The following is a 21,673-nucleotide window of genomic DNA, read 5'->3' as shown; positions in this document are numbered from 1 at the left end:
TTAAATTTACTCCTCTTCTGCCTAGTGTACAATGAGTAGTCATTCTCCACAAACACCAAACGTGGGAGAAAGAGTGTTTTGTACTTCTGCCATAGCTTTGTCAGAATCAACTCCTCCTGTTGGTAAGATTGCATATTTACTATTAAAGGCTTGGGTTGTTTTCTTATAGCCAGGTTTGGAGCATACACACAATGTGCCCTTTCAGTTAACAATTCCTGTTGTGGAATTAATACAATCTGGTCCTTCCAGCTTCTCGGGTACAGCAGAAAATCTCAGATTTTTCCCTACGTGCTCTGTCCTGTAATTCTATTTTTTTTTTATTCTTCTTGTGCAGTGTCATATTCAACCAGCCTTTTCTTCATTTCAGCCTCTGAGTTTTGCAGTTTTATCACCTTATCTGAATGTGTTTTAAAACTTCTTTCATTTTTTCCAGCCTTTTATTGTTTGAGTTTATATACTTCATTTAATATATTTCATTTATTTTAGTCCAGTCTGTGTGCAGTTGCCTTATACTTTTCCTCTAGATTACTGGAAGTAGTCTCTGGAGCTTGCACTACTTTTTTGCTGAACATCTAGAATACTTTCCCAGTCAGTGTTTTTCATTGCCTTTTGTCACTGATTTTCCTTCAGGGCCTGTGTTTCTCTTTTTTTCCTGGCATCCAGGCAATGCACTTACTGGCCAGAAATCTAGGTCCACTGGCTTTCTCTGCTAACTTCCAGTTTTCACCCTGGGAGAGCTAGAGTTGAGCTGTTTCTCAGTGTGCAGCCATTTTAGTAGTCCAAACCCACTGTCTATCCTTCTAGGCACAAAAAGAAAAAGTTAAGCAAACAGCTGCTACCACAGCAGGCTAGCAATTTGCCTCAGCCACGGGTGGATAACCATGCTTTAACTGTTTGTTATACCTCGGACCACTCGCCTTTTACCCCATATCCCTCTGGTGTAGCACCTACAGCCAGTATGGATAGCCATTTGTTGTACCACAGACCACTCACCTTTTACCCTAAATCCCTCTGGTGTAGCACCTACAGGCAGTATGGACTGGGGGTTAACCACGTCCTCTGTGGTTGTTGGTGTCCCCTTAGTGGGCAAGGGCGAACCACTCTTGTCAGTCCTGGGAGAGGGAGCAGGTTTCCCTGTTAAGTTAGAGTACTGTCCACATCCTTGAGGAACCTAAAAACGGTATATACTCCCCCCTCAGATTTCTTTGGATTGGAGTAATTTACTGGGACTGGCACAGGGTTTGGTTCATGATATTGATCCTTCTTTTAGAGTATTTTCCAGTAAAAGAAAGAGAGATGCTGCCTTTCCTGAAGAGATTCAAGATTCTGAATCTGAACAGGAAGATGCAGAGGCAGATTCAAGGTTTTTTCCTTAGATTTCTGATTCAGACTGAGAGGAGAGCTCAGTTTCTGATTCTCCCTGTGGGGGTTCTCTTTCTCCTAAGAATATTGCTAAAATGTCCCAGTGTTTTCAGTGGAAAGAACATGGTATTACTCAGTCCCTCAAAAAATACTGAAAGTTGTTACAGAAGAATTTTCCAGAACCTACACCCATTCCTCCTTTCCTGTCTGCTTTAGAGGATGTGTGCCTTACTGCCTACAGTCAGCCAGATCTACCTAAAAAAGGCAGATTCAGTCTTTTAACTATAACCTTAGTTGACTCCTCTGCTGCTAAGCACTTGGTTATTTTCAAACCTACTCTTTCTAATAATAATGTTAAAATTGATAGGTATGGGGGATTGTGTATACGTCTGCAACTTTGAATTTTAAAATCTTAAATTTCAGGCTCCTGTGTTAAAATTTGTGACATGTTGTGAAAGTATAAAGAATATTTTATCTACAATGTCTTTCTGTTAATAAAAATCTGCTTTAGGTAACAGGTCACTACTCCATTGTGTGTGTGTATGACTCAGGGCTATGACCACTAGTAAGGTTTTAAGGAGGCTGCTTTGCTGCATTCTCAGAACCTTGCATATGATGATAAAACTGAGCTTTTAAATTCTCCCTTGGATAGAGTTTTAGCGTTTATTCCCTGTGCTGTAGAGGTGATCAAAAAGCTGTGATGAAAGGGCCAGGTTGATCCAGGGAATCTCTAAGATTTTTTGGCCCTCTTTTTCCCACGTTGTCCAAGGGATTTTCTTTCTCCTTATCCAGTTTTGGCAGAAAAACAGAATAAGTATTCAGCAGAATTCAGGTAAACAGACATTTAAGAAGAAGTGGGAAGAAGGTTCCAAAAAGAAGTCTCGAACCTCCCAAAACCAAGAACACTCTAGTGTAAATGAGTACTCGAGACTTGACCCACCCTGGTCTTCTTTATCTTCCAAAAAGTCTGAATCTCCATTTTTCTCTTGGGCAACAGATTGTTTCAGACAAATAGGTTCTGGAAATCATTCATCAGACTTAAAGATGGCAGTGGGAGGAGATTCCTCCTTTTCAAGGGGGTCATTCCTCATCCTGTATATCAGACAGTTTTGTTTCCACCTGTTCTTCATCACATGCTGTCCCAAGGAGCAATAGAACCAGTTCCTCCTTCCCAGGTGGAGAAGGGGTTTTATTTATCGATATTCCTAATTCTGAAGAAAGAAAACGCTCAAGACCAGTTTCTGATAGTGCCCAAATTCACAACTATGTCACCTCGCAAACTCTGCCTCTTCTTCCTCTTAAGTTTCCTTCTAACACTACACTTATGCTTTTCATCGCATTCCTATTCGTCCAGACTTTAGGCTTTTGTTAAGGTTGTGTGTGTCTGGATCACATTATCAGTTCTGTGCCTTACCCTTTGGATGTTCTAATGCACCAGGTGTGTTCACAAATTGTCTGGTTCTACCTATAGCTCTTTGCAGGCTAGAGGGCATCGGAGAACATTCAGAGTTCTTTCTAAACTCCCTCACACAGGATTCTGTTCCTGGGACATTAACTAGACACATCAGTTCAAAGAGATTTTCTTCCACAGGAAAAAATGTATATCTTTATTTAGATCTATTTCTAAGTTTTTCCATTCAGATTTCCGTCACTGTGAGGGAATACTTCAGGATTTGGGGTTTCATGGCATTGTTTTTTTTTGCTGTGTTTTTTTATGCCAGGTGTGGAATTTTAACTTTTACTTGTTCCCATTGTTGTCCTTTCAGGGCTCTGTCTCCCTCTCTCTGCTGTCCATAAAGCTTGTTCCCATTGTTGTCCTTTCAGGGCTCTGTCTCCCTCTCTCTGCTGTCCATAAAGCTCTGAAGGGCTTTGTGCCCAAACTTGTCTTTTAGTCAGCTCCCCTTGAGCTGCTTGACAGTTTGAGTGCGTTGAAGGTTCCCTGTAGGTTTAGAAACTGGCTGGCTGATGTATCCTAGGTAGGATATAACCCATACAGCTGAGGCTACTGCAGCAGTGATCATTTGAATATGTATTGTTTTGGTTAAGTTCAACTTGCACAACTGTACTTTCTCAAAATACAATAGTTACATGTCACAGAAAATAATAAAACACATTTGCAAAACAGGTGTATATACACAAAATTATTACATAAATAGGTGTAAATCCATGCAGTTCTGGTAGCTCTAAAATCATGCAGGAAGGAAATAGAATTATGATGTAGAAGGGAAAACACTGTAACGTGATGAAGTTTAGTGTTCTTGCATTTCAGTAGAGAAAGGCTTGTAAAGAGTTCAAGGGATGTAATTAATTATAAAATTATGTAGGTGGGGTATTAGTATTGTATAAGAAGATAGTGGTAATAGTATTTGAGTGAAAGAGCAGGGTAAAGGATTGGTTCTAGCTAGGCTGCCTGTTCCAGACTGGTGCATCTGTCAGGTTTATAACTTGGGTATAGAGGGGATGCATGAGAGGGTAAGAGCTGTGTATGAGAGGCATTTAGAAAATATGAGAGTGTGTTTAAGAGGGGTATATTGATCCAAGTGCAGGAGGGAAGGTTGTTTGAGTTTTATTCCAAGATTGCCTTATTTACACTTAGTCCTTGTGAGGGACTAACTTAAGTGATTTTAAAAAGTGAAATAATCCGGTATCCAAGACTCCTGTGTATGTCTCAACAGCTAGGCATCTGTGGAACACTGACCTCTGCTAATCATCAGAGAGATACCAGGAGAGATGATGAAACTACTGTCCAAGTAAAGCAATACAAGTGAGAAGCCAGATGTTAAGATTTACTGTTGCAGTGACATTTCTGTGACGATCGCTCTTGAGGTACGTGGATTTACCTACAGCTGCATTTGTTTGTTTGATGTTACTATTGGGCCGTTCATGTTTCAGTGAAGCGTAACACAAATTGTGTGTCGGCAGAGAGAAACTTGAGAGATTGTAGTGTATTAGAGGCATAGCTGGGAAGCCATCAAACAGTGTTTTGCACATTTAACTGATTTGATAGCTCCAGATATTCTAAAGGGCTAACAATGCAGTTTCTGTTAGTAAGTACTTTCACTAAGTGACTTCCTGTTACTGAATCCGCACTAGCAACATGAAAATATAAAGGAAAAATTAATTACAATGAATGGATCTGACGTCCTCCTACTGGGTTAAAAAAATAGAGCAAAAAGATGTCTGTTCTACCAAATTTTGATTGCATACATAGCTTTGTATTGGAGGGCTTTCATTACCAGTTAAAGTATCGTATTAAGTCTGCACTGACAAGTCAGCCCTTTACTTTCTTACACCTACTTTTCTTAGGAAACTTAATCTCATCTTTTTTAACTTCTGTTCATGTCTGCTAACTCTGTTTGATTAAGAAGCAGGACCCATTGCTGTGCAGGGCTGATCAACAAATCTATACTGGCATTCTAATTGAGTCACACAGATGAACTTGCCCCATTTGTCGAGGGTATTACTGGTGATTACAGTTCCAGTTACCAGGCCACAATGTTTCATTATTTAACTGCTAAAGGGGAGGTTAAGCAAGCACAGAGAAGAACAACAAGTTGGTGTTTTGGAATACAGTTTCACTTTTTGTTGTGTTATTCTGTTGTTAATTTGCAGTGTGTGTGGAAGGCATTGGGGTTGCCCTTCTGCAGCAAAAAAAAAAAGAAAAGAAAAATCTTAATTCAGGTGTGTCTATGTACTGTCTTGTGCTGTGTGTGTTCTCTCGATAAGTGCAGATGTCGTCGTATGGAGTTGCTTCCTAATGATCCATTCATGGGGGGAGGTTGATGATTGGAAGCTAGGGTTATTATGGGATATGAGTGCTTGGAATCTGAATAGGTATCTCTTGGTTCTGCTGCCAAGTCAAATAAACTGACAGTTGTGTTTTCCCCTCTTCTTGAGTTCCATTTGTTTTGAAATACTCTTCCTGTAATAAAATTCACCATTTATTGTTTGACTAGCAGCAAAGCTAACCTATCCTCCTCCAGCATCGTGTTCAAATGTAAATAGGTTCATAGGTAGGTACTAGGCTAATCGGCCCAAGGGCCTAAGTAAGCCTAGCCAACAAGGTTCCCTGGCTTACGCCACCCAAGAAAGTTAATTTCCTATGCCCCTGTCAAGCAGAGCCACAGAAGTGATCCCTGGGGTGGATTTCCTATCTCCCATCCACTCAAGATTTTTCTTGAAAAGTGCTAATAGGTTCATACTAGGCTATCTGCCCTAGAGCATTTATAAGCCTAGCCAGTGTGTGTTTGGCTTTCGCCACCCATTTTAAATGAATTTTGCTATGCCCTTTTTCGAGGTTAGTATACTGTGCCTCTGGCTAACAGTGACACAGAAGTGATACCCGGGGTAAACCTATGATCTCCCATTCACTCATCAAGATTCCTCTTGAAGAGAGTCAATGAGGGACTCTGCCTAACCTGGACTGGGATTTTATTCCAAAGTGAAGGGAGCCTCTGGGTTATGAATCTGTCCCTCCAGCATGTCCTATTTATTTCAGTGCTGAGGTTCAAGTCTCTCGAGCGCGTAGCTCGATGGGATTTGGATTTTCTGAGGTGCAGCATGTCCATTAATTCCAGGTTGGACATGGCTTTATACGTCAGGCACAGATTGCCTCTGAGCAGGCGGTATGCCACTGAGTAGAGCTGGAGTTTCTTTAACCGGGCAGCATATGGCATCTGTTTGAGCCCTTTGATCCTCTTGGTGAGGTACTTTTGGGGTCTTTCCAGTTGCTGCAGGTGTCTGGTAAGGTACATCCCAAAAGGGGCATTGTACTCAATTATGGGCCTGATGAGGGATGAGTAAAGAGGCACGATGACGTCCCCTGATCTAGATGTGAATTCCTTCATGATTAGCTGGGCTGTATAAAATGTTTTTCTAACCACTTTGGCCACGTGGTTTTCAAATGAGAGATTGCTATCAACTTGGGTCCCCAGGTCCCTAATTACTTCTTCCGTACTTGATGGATTACCACCTATGTGGTAATTTGTGGGCACTTTGTTTTTGCCAAAGGGGATGGCTATACACTTTTTGGCGTTTAGCTTGAGGCCATGGCTCTGGCACCAGTTGTCTGTTTCTGTGAGGCTCTTTTGGAGGATGCTTGTGTCGGCTGGAGAGTCGATTTTATGGTGCCTAGTTTGCAGTCATCTGCGAACTTGGTCAGCCACAGTCCTTCTGTGTTGGCCTGTACCTCCGAGAAATATATACCGGGACTGAGCCGTGTGGGACACCACTTGTAACTGGTTTGGAGTCTGACATGGCTCCAGCAGTTCTAACCATGTGGGTTCTGTCCTTGAGCCAGTTTGCAACCCATCTAGTGACATAGGGGTTTATATTTAAGCTGGTGAGCTTATCTATAATGCCCGAGTGGGGTATTGTATCGAAGGCTTTTGCGAGGTCCAAGTAGGCTGTGTGGACCACCTTCCCCTCGTCACTGGCCTTGGTGACTGTTTCAAAGAAATCGACCAGGTTTAAGAGGCAGGATCTGCCCTTAACAAAGCCGAACTGGGTAGGATCCAGTGTCTGTAGGTCCCCAGTATCTTTATTTATGAGGTCCATGATGATCCTTTCCATAGCTTTGCAGACCAAGCTAGTCAGGCTTATGGGGCAATAGTTTCCAGGATCCGTTGAAGCACCACTTTTGTGGAGAGGGACCACTGTTGCTGTACGCCACTCTTTGGGTACATATCCTGTAGTAAGGCTGAGATTGAACATTAGTTTTATGTTTGGGTTTAGCTCTTCTTGGAGTTCATGTAGGACACAGCCCGGGACACCGTCTGGTCCCATTGATGCTGTGTTTTTTTGCTTTGGAGAGGGTGGCTCTTACCTAAGCATCTGAGATGTCAGGGGGGCAGCACTCTGCTGGGATAGATATTTGCCCTTTTGGTGGGGGGGGGGGGTTGTGCTGAACCTGTCAGCTAGGATGTTGGCAATGTTTGTGGGTTCGGTGTATTTTTTGTCATTTTGGACTAATTCTGAGCATATCTGGGAATTCCCACCCAGGTTCCTAACATAACTAAAGAAAGCCTTGTTGATTATCCTTGGTGTCCTGTGCAATTTTTCTCTCGAAGCTGGCCTTAGACGATTTTATGAGTGCCCGTAGTTTTTTGCTAATACTGATCAGAGATGCCTTCCCTTTTTGGGATTTTGCTCTATCATGTAGTAGCTTCCTCCTTCTATTGTATAGTTTGTTTGTGGCTGGGGTCCACCAGACAGGACGCCTGCCTTTTGGAGGATTGGGTCTTGGTTTTATTTGGGATTGCATGATCCATGCATTCCTGAAGCTGTTCATAGAATGCGTTTATAAAGGATTCTGCGGCCTGGGCCATATTTTCCACAGGCCCAGGGGCTTTGAAGGATTCCACCTCGGTTTTGAGGAGTGTGAAATTGGCTTTAGAGAAGTTTTTCACTGTGGTTTTCTGGGCAGGGGGTGGGGTCAGGATGTGAATATCCAGTGAGGTTAGTTTATGGTCTGATCTTACCAGTGAGGGATACACTTCTGGTCTGGAGCATAGAGCCCCTATGTTGGTGATGATCAGGTCCAGTATGTTTTCCCCTCTTGTGGGAGTGGTAACAAGTTGTTCCATAACATTGGAGTTTATAAATTCTAGGAACCTTTGGGCTAGGGTATTGGCGCTAGAGTAATGCTCCCAGTCTATGTTTGGGTAGTTGAAGTCGCCCAATATAATGGTGTTTGGAGAGACCTTCATATTTTCCAGTGTTCTCAGGAAGGCCGAGTGGGGTTCCTGGGTTTGGGAGGGTGGACTGTAGCAGGCTATAAACTGGAAGGCTGTTTTACCCACTGTTAGTTGCACATGGATAGTCTCTGATGCTTCGTGCTGTGTCACCAACCTGGAGGTGTAGGTATCTTTGACGAATATTGATACTCCCCCTCCTTTTGTGGTTCGGTCCAAGTTTGGGGGCCGAAAAGCATGGTATGAGGTATAACCTGGTAGTGCTAGGATGCTCTCGGGAGCCTTGAACCAGGTTTCTGTTACTGCACAGATATCTATGTTCTCCATGCTAAGGAGAGTTTCGAGTGCGTGCATCTTGAGGTTTAGACTTCTGGCGTTGAGTAGCATTACTCTGTTTCTTATCCTTTGTGGTACCTGTGGAGGTGGGTTTGACTTTTGAGCCTTGCCTAAAAAAGGCACTATGGGGATGGCAAGAGCCTTTGCCAATATCCGAAAGCCCAGGGGTAACAGGTGCAAGCCGTTCCTAGCAAAGCATCGTGGCTTGTCGAGCATGTGATCCCAGGCTGACAGGCATTGGCTTCCCTTTGAATGACACCAATACTTAAGCCAATTGTTGAAATTGATCATATTGTCTTCATATTGTGGCATCATTCTTGGTGAGGGTAAGATGCTACTCAAGGTCAGGGTCATACCGGCCTGGGCTACATGCTCAGAGAGCTCCTCTATGTCTCTCTTCATGTAGTCCAGGGAGGTACGTCTCAGGTCATTCACACCAGCATGGACAATGACTGGAGTCATATTTGTACTTGCCTTGGAGTGACCTGAGTGCTTGTGTTATGTGGCGGATCCTAGTGCCCGACAGGCAGCTCACCGTGACCTTCTCCTTTTTCAGTCTGGTGAGCGGGACGGCAGTGTGCCTGACGATAGTCACCTATTACAAGTGTATCAGGTGTGTTGTTTTAGCCTTAAGGGCTGTGACTGTTCGGCACACTGAGTGTCACACTGTGTCAGTGAAGAACTTTGCTTGACATAGATGGGTAGCTTGTTCCAGAGTATAGGAAGTCTCTGGGACAGGAATCTATCCCTCCAGCTTGTCTTGTTTATTGTGGTGACAAGGTTTAGGTCCCTACAGCGTGTAGCTTGGAGGGATTGGGATTTTTTAAGGTGTAGCATGTCCAACAGCTCTGGGTTTAACATTGCTTTATGTTAGGCAGAGATCTCCTCTGAGTAGGCGATATGCTACAGAGTAAAGCTGGAGTTTTTTGAGACTGTCAGTATAAGGCATCTGTTTGAAGCCAGTAATCCTCTTTGTGAGGTACTTCTGTGGCCTTTCCAGCTGCTGCAGATATCTTGTGAGGTACATTCCAAAAGGGGCGTTTTACTCTATAATGGGTCGGAGTGCCGAGTAGAGGGGAACAATGACCTCCCTCTCCCCCCCCCCCCCGGATGAGAACCCTTTTGTGATGAGGTGTGCCACATAGAAGGATTTCCTAACTGCTGTGGCGATGTGATTATCAAAGGAGAGACTACTGTCCACCTGGGTCCCAAGGTCTTATCACACATTTGGCATTAAGTAGACTGACATTTATGTGGTAGTTCATGGGTACAGAGTTTTACCAAAGGGGATGACAATGCACTGTTTGCATTGAGCTTGAGGCCATGCCTCTGACACCAGCCATCCGTCTCAGTGAGGTCCTTCTGTAGGATGTCCACATCATTTGGGGACTCAACTATGGCTCTTAGTTTGCAGTCATCTGTGAACTTTGTTAGCCAGAGGCCTTCTGTGTTAGCCTGTACTTCAGAGAAGTAGATACCAAACAGGAAACGTCCCAGGACTGAACCCTGTGGTACTCCACTTGTTGCTGGTTTGAAGTCAGATTTGGAGTTTGCAACTTTTACAGTGTGGGTACTGTCAATGAGCCCAGCTGACAACCCATCTTGTGACGTAGGGATTTATTCCTAGTTTAGTGAGTTTAACTTTAATTCCAGAATGGGGGATGGTGTCGAAAGCCTTGGGAAGTCAAGATAGGCTGTGTGAACCACCTTACGCTCGTCTACGGCTTTGGTGACTGCCTCAAAGAAGTTGATCAGGTTCAGAAGGCATGATCTGCCTTTCACAAACCCGAACTGGGTGGGGTCCAGAGTTTGGAGGTTACCAGTGTCTTTGTTTATGAGTTCCATGATGATACGTTCCATGGCCTTGCAGACCAGGCTCGTCAGGCTAATATGGCGATAGTTCCCAGGATCAGTGGTGGCTCCCCTTTTGTGAAGTGGGATAACTGTTGCTGTGTGCCATTCAGTGGGCACAAAGCCTGATGCGAGAATATGATTAAACATGGTGCTTAGGTGGGCAGCCAGTTCGTTCTGAAGTTTGTGTAAAACGCAGCCTGGGATGTTGTCCGGTCCCATGGATGCTGTGTTTTTGGTTTTAGTGTGTAGCTTTTACCTGCATAGATGTGATTACAGGGACTCTGCATTCTTCCTGTGTAGCTATGGGCCCTTTAAGGGGTGAGAGGGGGGTAAATTTAGCACTGAACCTATCTGCCAGGATATTGGCAATATCATTTTTTTCTATAATTTTCGTGCCTTTGTGCTGTAACTCAGAGCAGATCTGGGTGTTGCCATTGAGATTCTTGACATAGCTATAGAATGCTTTGTGGTTGCCCTTAGAATCAGTGGCAATTTTGTTTTCATAACTAGCCTTGGAGGATCTTATAAGGGATCTCAGCTTCTTACTGAGGCTGACCAGGGAGCTCCTCCATTCATGGGATTTTACTCTCTTTTGCAACAGTTCTTCCTTCTGTTATAGTTTGTTTATGGCAGGGCATTAGATTGGCTTCCTTTTTTTGGAGGATAGCGTCTTGGTTCTGTTTGGGATAGCCCGATCTATGCACTCGTGTAAGTGCTTATAAAGTGCATTTGTGCAAGATTCTGCAGTCGTAACTATGTTGTCCATCTGCATGGGTGTCATGAAGTTAGCCACTTCTGTCTTAATTTCTCCAAAGCCAAGTTCATGCTTTTTTTTCTGTGGTTTCCTTAATGGTGGATGGGGGTGGGATGCCGGATATCTAGGGTGATTAGCTTATGGTCAGATCTGACCAACGAGGAGTTGATTTCAGGTGTGGAACACCAGTCACTCATGTTGGTAATGACTAGGTCTAGGATATTGTTGCCCCTGGTGGGGGTGTGGACAAGTTGATCCAGGGCATTGGAATTTATGAATTCCAGAAAGCATTGAGTGAAGGAGTGTGGTACAGGAGTAGTTTTCCCAGTTAATGGTGGGGTAATTGAAATCTCCCATTATTGGGGTGTTTGAACCCTAATATTTTCCAGTATATCAAGAAAAGAGGAGTGGGAATCCTGGGGCATGGTGGGGATCCTGTAGCAAGCTACAATTTGGATTGCAGTTTTGCCCAGAGTTGCACTTGGATAACCTCGGATGCATTATGCTGTGCAACTAGCTTGGAGGTGTGGATATCCTTAATGAATATGGACACAGCTCCGCCTGTGGTGTTCTGGTCCAGGTTAGATGGCCGAAAAGTATGGTGTGGGTTATAGCCTGGTAATGCAGGGGTACTGTCTAGAGTCTTGAACCAGGTGTCGGTCGCTGCACAGATATCTATGTTCTCCATTTTAAGGAGTGCCTCGAGTGAGTGCATTTTGAGATTTAGACTTCTAGCATTGAGTAGCATTACCCTCAGTTTTTGCTTGCCTGTTCCTGTAACAGTGATTTTGTCATTTGAACCTTGCCTAAAAAGGCACTATAGGGGTGGCAAGAGCCTTAGCCAGTATCCGGAATCCCAGGGGTGACAGGTACAGGCCATCTCTGGCAAAGCATTGCGGTCTGTCGACCATGTCGTCCCAGGCAGAGAGATACTGGATCCTCTTAGAATGACACCAGAAGCTTAGCCAATTGTCGAAGTCAATCATTTTGTCCTTGTACTGCAGTATCATTCTGGGTGACGGCAGGATGCTACTCAGGGCTAGGGTCATACCTGCCTGGGCTACAAGATCTTCCATGTCTCTTTCCATGTAGTCCAGGGAAGTACGTCTCTGGTCGTTCACACCAACATGGACAATGACAGAGTCATATTTGTACTTGTGGAGTGACCTGAGTGTGTGGGTTATGTGGCGGATCCTGGCACCCGACAGGCAGCTGACTGTAACCTTCTCCTTATTTAGCCTGGTGAGTGGGACATGACTATAGAGTCACCTATGACTAGTGTGTTGGGTACGTTGGTTTGCCTTATGGGCTGTGGTTTATTGGCACACTGAGTCTGTGGCCTTTGTGTCATTTGGGTTGTGTTGGGGGGTAGAAGTTGCTTGCATTTCTGCCTTGGAGGTCTCTGTTTCTTGAGCAGATTATTATTGAGAGCCTCTGCAAATTTTGTGTTTCTGTGTGTGGATTTTGGTGGTGTAGATTTAGTGGGACTATGTGACGAGTGTGGTGGGGTGCAGGTGTTTACCTTCTCCTCTTGACTGTCAGTTGCAGTCTTGGTTGGAGAGCTTTACCTCCAGTTTGGCTAGATAAGTGCATCTCTCACAGGTTGTGGTGGTGGGTCGTAGAAGCAGAGGGTTGTCTGTGTACATGAGGCAATTGCTGCATTGCCTCAAGATGCCCAGATTCATCAGATAGACTGGAGAGAACACTGGGAGCTGACCCTTGGACATGCCTGAATAAAAAAAAAAATACTTTCCTCTAGACAAGTGAGGAAAGTGAGTGCAGGAGCAGTTTTTCTCTAAGCAAGTGAGGAAAGTAAGTACAAAAACTGTTTTCCTCAAGAGGAAGGTTAAAGTGCTGTAGTTATTTGTAGCTTATTTAGTGTTAACAAGTTCTGAACAAGTGCTGAGTACGAATAAGTAAATTCAAGTGCTAAAACTAAATCTGTACCTGGATCTTGTGGTAGATAGGCTACCTAGTGCTTACCGCTTACCTCCCCCACTGATATGCTAGAATGCTTCCCTCCAACACAGAAAGGCTTGGGGGCTCAAAAGCTTACAAACAGTCCTGGATACAGCAAATTTGTATATGGACTAGACTAGTTACAGCAAAGGTGGAAAACAAGTGCAAGGGTGGGCTTTTAAACCAGAAAGAGATGGAAAAACTGCCCAAACTGCCATTAAACTACAATTTCTGGGCCAGAAACCACCTTGTGATAGATAGGCTACCTAGTGCTTACCACTCCCACTGATAAGCTAGAAGGCTCCTCTCCAACACGGAAAGGATTGGATTACTAGTAACCCCATACGACCCCTGTCTCATGCTAAGTATGCTCTGGTTAGGTACTAGTAACCCCGTATGACCCCCGTCTAATGCTACGTATGCTCTAGTTAGGTACTAGTAATCCCACATACAACCCTTGTCTAATGTTAGGTATGCTCTGGTTAGATATTGGTAACTACATATGAACTTTGTGTAATGTTAGGTACGCTCTGGTTAGATACTAGTAACCACATACGAACCTTGCCTTAATGTTAGGTATGCTCTGGTTAGATATTGGTAACTACATATGAACTTTGTCTAATGTTAGGTACGCTCTGGTTAGATACTAGTAACCACATACGAACCTTGCCTTAATGTTAGGTATGCTCTGGTTTGGTACTAGTAATCTTACATGACCCTTGTTTAATGCTAGGCATGCTCTGGTTAGGTACTAGTAACCTCTTACCCCCCCCCCCCTTGTTTAATGCTTGGTATGCCCTGGTTAGGTACTATTTATTTATTTATTTATTTATGTATCGACATTTGTTGACCGGGAAAGTCTTCTGGGTCAGAAACGCATTTTCAGTGGATGCCTAGGGAGAAAAGCTCCATCTATTACAAAGTATACAAAATTAACATAAGAATAATCGAAGTTGCATGTAAAAAAGAGAGACGCAATACTCTTATTAACCCCATATGACCCCTGTTTAGTGGTAGATGTGCTCTGGTTGGGTATTAGTAACCCCATACAACCCCTGTTTAATGCTAGATATGCTCTGGTTTGGTATTAGTAACCCCATACAACCCATGTTTAATACTAGGTATGCTCTGGTTAGGTATTAGTAACCCCATACGACTCCTGGTTTAACTGTATAACTTATCACTTTTTTGTCATATCCTCTATTGGACATCTGATAGTAAAGGTTTCTTAAGCATGTGTATAATAGGTTTCTTAAGCATGTGTATAATAGGTTTCTTAAGCATGTGTATAATAGGTTTCTTAAGCATGTGTATAATAGGTTTCTTAAGCACGTGTACAATAGGTTTCTTAAGCATGTGTATAATAGGTTTCTTAAGCATGTGTATAATAGGTTTCTTAAGCATGTGTATAATAGGTTTCTTAAGCATGTGTATAATAGGTTTCTTAAGCATGTGTATAATAGGTTTCTTAAGCATGTGTATAATAGCTTAACTGCTTCCAGCAATGCTGTCCACCTAATGTTGGAATGTTTAAAAAAAAAACACCAGATTTTGACAGTCTCTCATTGCAAACTTTTTGGGATTATACAAAAGTGTGTGTGTATATACATACATATGTCTGTATATGTATATATTGTTTCCTTAGAAATGTTAGTAAAAAGGTATTTTTGTTGCTACCATAATTGTTGGCACTGGTGATGGTTTTCATCTGAGAAAGAACTCCATGATTGATTTTATGGCATTGTGCATAAGATTAAATTGTACAAAAATCGGGTATTTGCCTCAAAGATTGAATTTTTAAACGTTTGTTTTATGTTAACATTCAATGAGCTTGGATTTTATTTTGGGGCTGTTGTAGCTTAAACTCTACAAAGATGATAGAGGGAGCTCCTTCCATGTGTCAGAAGGGATTTCAGATTTCTGCTGCTCTTGCATTTAGAGCATCATGTTCTGCTATATAATATTTCTGTGTTTGATTTTGTAGGGTACTGGTTGCGCTGTTGGTTTAATAGAGATCTTGGTTTTGTTTTACAGGTTCTGAAGTCTGTTCAGTTATTCCAAGACGATAGCATTGAGCCCTTTGATGTTATGGCAGGAGGAAGGAGAGGGCCCAATAGGACATCCTACTGCCGAAATACCCTCGGTGAAATGGGATCAGCTGGTGGCTCTGCTCATACTTCCAGCTCTCCAGTTACTGGAGTCCGTTCCCGGACAAGGTAATGCCCGACAGTTGTTTCCTGTAGTTATTGCTTTACTTTGCTGATAAAATGTGAAGCAGGATTTGATCTGTTCGTTCTTTCCTACAACATTCATAGGTTTAACTATCAAGGTTGCCATCTTTTGATCTTCTAGAACCACAACTGAGATGATTCTCACCATGAAATCATCTAGTATTTTTTAAATGTTAGCAGGTATGTGCCTTGTTCATACAGAGATGTTAATTGTTTAATAAGTGATAGCTTTTTCCATAATCTGGGGAGTTACTGTACTTTGTCACAAACCATTCTCTCCTTTTCCCTGTGATTGTTTTAATAGCAAGTTACGTGAATAGTGTCAGCCTTGTGGGGTGTGACCACTGGCTTGAAGACAAGACCACTTTCACCCCTTGGGAGCTTATATCGCGTGAAACGACGTGTGGGCACCCTTAACCTATGTGTAGATATTAAATATTGTAGTTGGTACTTCACCTTGTTTGTGCAAGGCCTAATTATTTGAGTGATTAAACTATATCTCTGTCTGCCCAAGTTGTTTCATTATGTCACTGTAAAGTGCTGCATTGTACTTGTACAGTTGGCCAAATCAGTGTCCTATAGTATGACACTGTTACAACCTGCTTATTCCATTTATTGTTAGCTTAGCATAAATGTACTCCTGACCAATGTAGGGAAAAGTTGATCACAGCTAAGACTGCTGTCTGTATATGCTTCTAGACCTTATATTTTTTTAGTATGTAACCATTGTTTTTCATATCAAAACTCACTATATTCTTCCATTGTCAAAAAAAGACACAAAAACCTCAAGCAGCAAACCGTGCAAATGGAAAATATGCAGTCACAGAGAAGAAAACCAAACACAGTTCCACGGCTTAAATTTTACTTCCACACAGAGACTTCAAGATATAAAATAATAAATTCTTTAATCGGAGTGAGTGCTTTCACAATTACAAATTGCTTCATCAGACAAAAAACACATATATAAATAGCATTTCCAGTTAATTACTCATCCAGTCATCATAAAAAGCATCAGCTATCATTAAAATAATGACACACACACACTAAAGCATCCTCATATTATTTCCTTAAAGGTCTTCATTTTAATTCTGGTTTTAACGGAACCATGTCATTTAATCCAGACCCCTTATGTGCCCTTAGCCTCAGGATCCATTAAGTTTCACCTATGCTCTGTCTTATTTATTACATCACCTAATCGTATCCCTTCCTGAATAACATCCAAAACCTGAAATAAAAACTTACGCTGTCCTCCTTCCATTTTCCTCTGCTTCGCTAAGGTGCTACATTCAAATCCCTTGCTCATGGAATATAGATGGCCCCAAATACGCTCCCTTAACCTAGTAGTCTTCCCTACATAAAAGTTTCTACATAAAGTGCAGCAGGCTACCATATACTAGATTTTGTGTATTAAAATTAGCTGTCACTCGAATATCAAAACTCTTATGGGTATCTGGATGTATAAAAAAATAAGGATTCATCTGTCAAGCCACAATACCTACAATTCCCACATTTCTTTGTATCCCAAACTGTGCTAATAGTTTTTGTCAAACAACTTCTGGGGTAACATAGTTGGCACTTCAAAGACTTCTTATTTCTATAGCTGAACACAGGGGTTATCGCCCACCAATTCAGCTGGCATCAGTCTTCAAAATATGCCAGTGTTTCCTAACAGTTTGACTAATCTCCTCTACATCACTACTATAGGTAAGAATAAGCGGATACCCACCTCTATGCATTTTCCTTTCCATCTTGTCCTCATGTGGTGTAGAAGAATAAGGCTTACTTCCAATGCCCCTCTCTCTCATAACCAAGGCACAGGCTTCATTAAGTTCAACTCTTCTATACCCTCTCTCGCTAAATTTAATTGTTGACCTGCTCTAAACTAATAGCAAAATCATTCTCATTTGTTAAGCTGGAGACGCACATCATGTGTCCCTTTAATACATTAAGGGACACATGCCCAGGGTACATACTGCTACGGCATAAATAGGAGGGACAGTAATGCTCTTTCCTAAACATTTTTGTAGCAATATGGTTATTCTCATCTCTCATATCCTGTACATCTAGATGGTCAATATATTTTCTTGAATTTTTATAAGTAAATTTAAGAAATCCTATACTGTTGTTCATTTCCCCTATAAACCTGTTTAGCTCATCTTCACTTCCCTCCCATAACAAAAACAGGTCATCAACAGATCTGCAAAAATATCCAATCTGTCCATCTGTTAAGTTAATAACATGGTGATGTTCCCATTCTGCCATGACCAGGTTGGCGTAACTATTGGCACATGAGGTGCCCATAGCTACGCCTGATACCTGTAAATAGTACCTTTCATCAAATGTGAATACATTATATTCCAGCACCATCTCTGAAAAATAGCAAGTCAGATCAATATGTTGAGATGTATAGTTATGTTTTTGCTTATAAATCTCTTCACAGTATACCTTGTGCATTGGGAATTTGAGTAAAAGAGACCACATCCATTGTAACAAACATATCAAACATCACATTTCCATCCTCACTCACATGTTTATATAAATCTTGCAAAAACTGTTTACTATCTTTTAATACATGTTTGTAATTGTCTAGCACAGGTCACAGCTGCTTCTCAGTATATACAGAAAGTGGTTATGTGAGCCATCCGGCTCCAGATACAGTAGGTCTAAACTTTGGGTTATACAAGTCCTTATGTATTTTAGGTAATCCTTGAAAGTTGGGCACTGTCGGATTCTCCACTATAAAGTACTGAAACAGTTCTTTCGAGGTGACACCCAACTGTAAACATTGCATTAATGAATTCACAATCCAATCTCTCATGTCATCTATCACCTCTCTGCTTACTGCTTTATACACATTCAAATCATTCAACATAAACTTGATACTATCAAAGTAAAAATCCCTATTCATAATTACTACACATCCGCCCTTATCAGTGGGTCTAATGACAATATCCCTCATTACGTCAAGGGCTTGCTTTTGTGCAGTGAGATTAAAAAACTTTTTACCCCTCATTAAACAAGTCCTATAAATCATTTTCACATGTATCCAATATTGGATTAACCTGTGGGATGAATGTACTAGGCTTTCTAAATAAACAAGCAGCACTGTCAAATTCATCACTATTAATGTGAATTAATGATAGCTGATGTTTTTTTATGATGATTGCATGAATAATGAAGTGGAAATGGTATTTATATATGTGTTTTTGTACTTTTTTTTTAGTCTGATGAGGCAATTTGTAATTGTGAAAATGCTCACTCCAATTAAAGAATTTATTACTTTATATCAGGAAGTCTCTGTGTGGAAGTAGAATTTCAGCCGTGGAACATTGCTTGGTTTTCTTCTCTGTGATACTCTTCCATAGCATGAAAGTACTACATTACAACGATGTTAGAGCAGCATAAATATAGAAAAATAAAAAGCTTTTTAAATACTCTCTCACTTGTCATTTAAAACTGTTTTAATTCTGTATACATGCCCCTCACCACCTCCAGCCCCCTCATTTACAACTGTTTTAGCTCTGTATTTGTGTCTTCTCCTCTCTGAGGGGGGGGGGGGGTCTGTCATTGGACAGTTTGGTAGTGGGTGTGAAGATTGGGTGAAGATAGGTGAAGGCTAACAGCCTAGCCAGATGGAATTTTGGAGATAATTCTGTCATCTGTAAATATTAATGTAAACCACAGTTTTGTGTCTTAAATGGTAAAAATAGTGTTACATATGGAACTGGAAAATAATGTAACAACAGTGCACTCTACTGACTAAGTAAAGCATGTTGTGACCCTTTGATGTTAAATCTCTGAGCCATTAAGTCTAGAGTGAGGCATCCTGCCCGTTGTTTTAAGGCTAGAGTTAATGGCCAGAATTTGCATGCATAAATGTCCTTTATTGTTCTGGTTTTTGCCCAGAGGTGAATGTAAATGTAATTTCTGTTAGCCTGGCAACCCAGGGAAGTGTGAAAAATGATGTAATGTGAACCAGGAATGTGATTTTTAAAAACTGAGAGAAACCGAGAGCATTAAGCATTTTTGTCTTTACCATCCAACTCATCGGGACTGTCTTGATCTATATGTAAGTTTATCTTAGACTTGTGTTTTCTCTTAGAAATAGCTAGAAACTAGAAAGATTAGACTGTTTTTCTGTGATGTCAGAACTGTACTACTGAATTATTTTAAGTATTTCTGTGTGATCTCTGAACTCTTGACTAGCACTGTGAAGTAAAATGTATTGACTTGTGTTTTGACTATTTGTTGTTAAATATTTTTAAACCCTTTCAACTCTGGCTGTTTTTGTAGAGATAATTTAAGCTCTTTAGTGTACTTGTATGCCTTTGGTAAAATTGTACAAAGCCACTCCAATAGGGCTATACTACCAGTTGGATAATAATATTGCACATTTAATAATTGGACACCCTTTTAAGGGCCTTTGAGTAGCTGATAAATATTAGTGGGTGGTAGCAGCTGATACTACCGTATAGTCTGGGAAAAGGGGGCACAGATGGAGAACCTGTGCCAGCCTTCCCCAGGAGTGTCTGTGGGGTTATATAAACTCTTCTCAAAGTGTGTGTGTCAGCTACGTGGGCAGGGACATGAGGCACTAATTGGACAGAGAGGGGGCTGGAGGTTTTAGCTTGCCCACTAGGCTGAGATCTGAACCCTATAGCTGTGCCAGTGGAGAGTCTTATTGGGGACCTGGGGAGCAAGGGAGCAACCAGCCCCGGACTGACTGTGATCTGTGTGCTCTTAAGGGAAATTGCACTTTTTACTGTGCGTATTTGTTATCCTTTCCTCCTATATGAGATGCCCCTCACTGGTGTTAGTGGTGAGGATTGAGGCTCCTTGATTGCTGAGCCAGGTCACAGGCGTCACAGTGGGCATGTGTAATGCTGCTGTCTCATTGAGGTACACAGTCCTGCTGTTTGTAGTATTGATGCACTACCTTCAGCTTTTGAAGCAGTCTGTCATGAAACAAAACATGAAGTCAGCTGTCCTGGCTTTTTTCTCCTCCTCTGAAGTTTGTAGGGAGAGTAGTGGCTTGCACACTCGTACAAAGGTGTATTGTTTGCTACAGGACGCATTCCTCATGTGCCTCGTGCATGTGAACGGAAGATGCTGCTTTGTAATGAAAATGTCATAATATCTACATTTAGAAAGAGGTGAAATAATGCAGTAGACCCTCATTAATTAGCGAGAATTGTCTGTCATAGTTTTAGGGTTTAGATTTTCTTCTCCGAACTCCATTTCTTGTCTGAGTGGAATTTGCTTTCTTTATAAATTTAGGCTTGATGCACTCCCTCAATTCTTTGGGCTTTCTCTGGCTCAAATTTTTATCAGACAGTATAAATGTTCCTTCTGTGTGACAGGCTGGCTACCTTTTGTCACTTGATCATGTCTCACCCCTCAGGGGGAGCTAACCAAATAGCTTTGCCACGCAGTACACCCCCGGGATCTCTTCTGGGCCCCTGCTAGACAGAGGCACAATAAACTAACTGTAAAGGGGCTATATTCTGTGACCTACTATTCAAAGGCACAGTCTACAAATCTAAAAGGGTGGCAAAAGCCAAACACTCTTTGGCTAGGCTTATAAATGCCCTAAGGCAGATAGCCTAGTATCAACCTATGAAGTACTAATGGCATGGTGCGCTTCTTGGTTTGTAGTTTTGAGTTCTGTGAAGGATGTCTTGAACAAAATAGTTTTGCAGTACAGTACAAGAGTGTATGTTGTCAATGAATTTTGCTATTTGGCATTTCTGTATCAAGTCTGTACTCCTGCTGTGAAATTGGAGACTTTGTAGTGCATGTACTATTTTAACGTAACATGCTATCTCAAGGGTACTGTATCTTTTCATGTTCTTGTTTGTCCTGGCAGTCTGTGCTGACTTTTTATTGAGTGCTAGCATTTTACTTTTTTTGTTTTGCTTGCAAGACCTGGCGAAAGGGCGGCACAGTGGTGCCGTGGTTAACGTTGTCACCTCACAGCAAGAGGTTCTCTGGTTCGATTCTCAGCTGGGGTGCCTTCTGTGTGGAATTTGCATGTTCTCCCTGTGTTCGCGTGGGTTTCCTCCGGGTACTCCGGTTTCATTCCACATTCCAAAGACATGCATCTGGAGCATTTCTCCCCGGGCCTCCGCTAAAAACAGGCTCTGTGGAACTTAGTCGGACTTTCCTGGTCAACAAATGATAAATAAATAATTAAATAAAATAAATAAAAAAGGAAACTTCTGTTTAACATGCTTCTGTATCTTTCAGATTGTTATAAATTCTACTAGTATGTAAATGTCTTTGTATTACTGAAGACTTGCCCCTTTGTTTTACTTTCAGGTCAGGAAAAGAGAATGCTTAATTTCATATGTATCTGAAGTACTTATGTAGGTGAACACCATAACCTTACTTTGAGGTTTTACTTGGTTGCCAGGTAAATCCTGGGACCCTTTACAGCCACAGCCCTGGCCAGAAGACTGTTTTTTAGTGCTCTGCATAAAAACATG

At 41.8% G+C, this 21,673-nt stretch overlaps 1 protein-coding gene across 3 annotated transcripts in view; it reads left to right on the top strand.

The window, feature by feature from the left end:
• TMEM39B (transmembrane protein 39B) overlaps positions 1-21,673 on the top strand; it is a 509,422-nt gene that overhangs the window by 45,061 nt on the left and 442,688 nt on the right. For 2 of the 3 annotated variants that reach the window (XM_044082633.1, XM_044082651.1), the window contains exon 2: positions 14,992-15,173. In XM_044082633.1, coding sequence (XP_043938568.1) covers positions 15,046-15,173 — 128 coding nt within the window. In that variant the 5' untranslated portion in view covers positions 14,992-15,045. Of the gene's footprint in view, positions 1-4,037; positions 4,189-14,991; positions 15,174-21,673 lie in introns of all 3 variants that reach the window. The other variant, XM_044082642.1, reaches the window with a different exon arrangement.

This window comes from Protopterus annectens, chromosome 1.part1, assembly GCF_019279795.1.
Source record: "Protopterus annectens isolate FY-2018-M chromosome 1.part1, PAN1.0, whole genome shotgun sequence".
Classification (NCBI taxonomy): domain Eukaryota; kingdom Metazoa; phylum Chordata; order Ceratodontiformes; family Protopteridae; genus Protopterus; species Protopterus annectens.
This window is presented reverse-complemented; position numbering and strand designations above follow the sequence as displayed.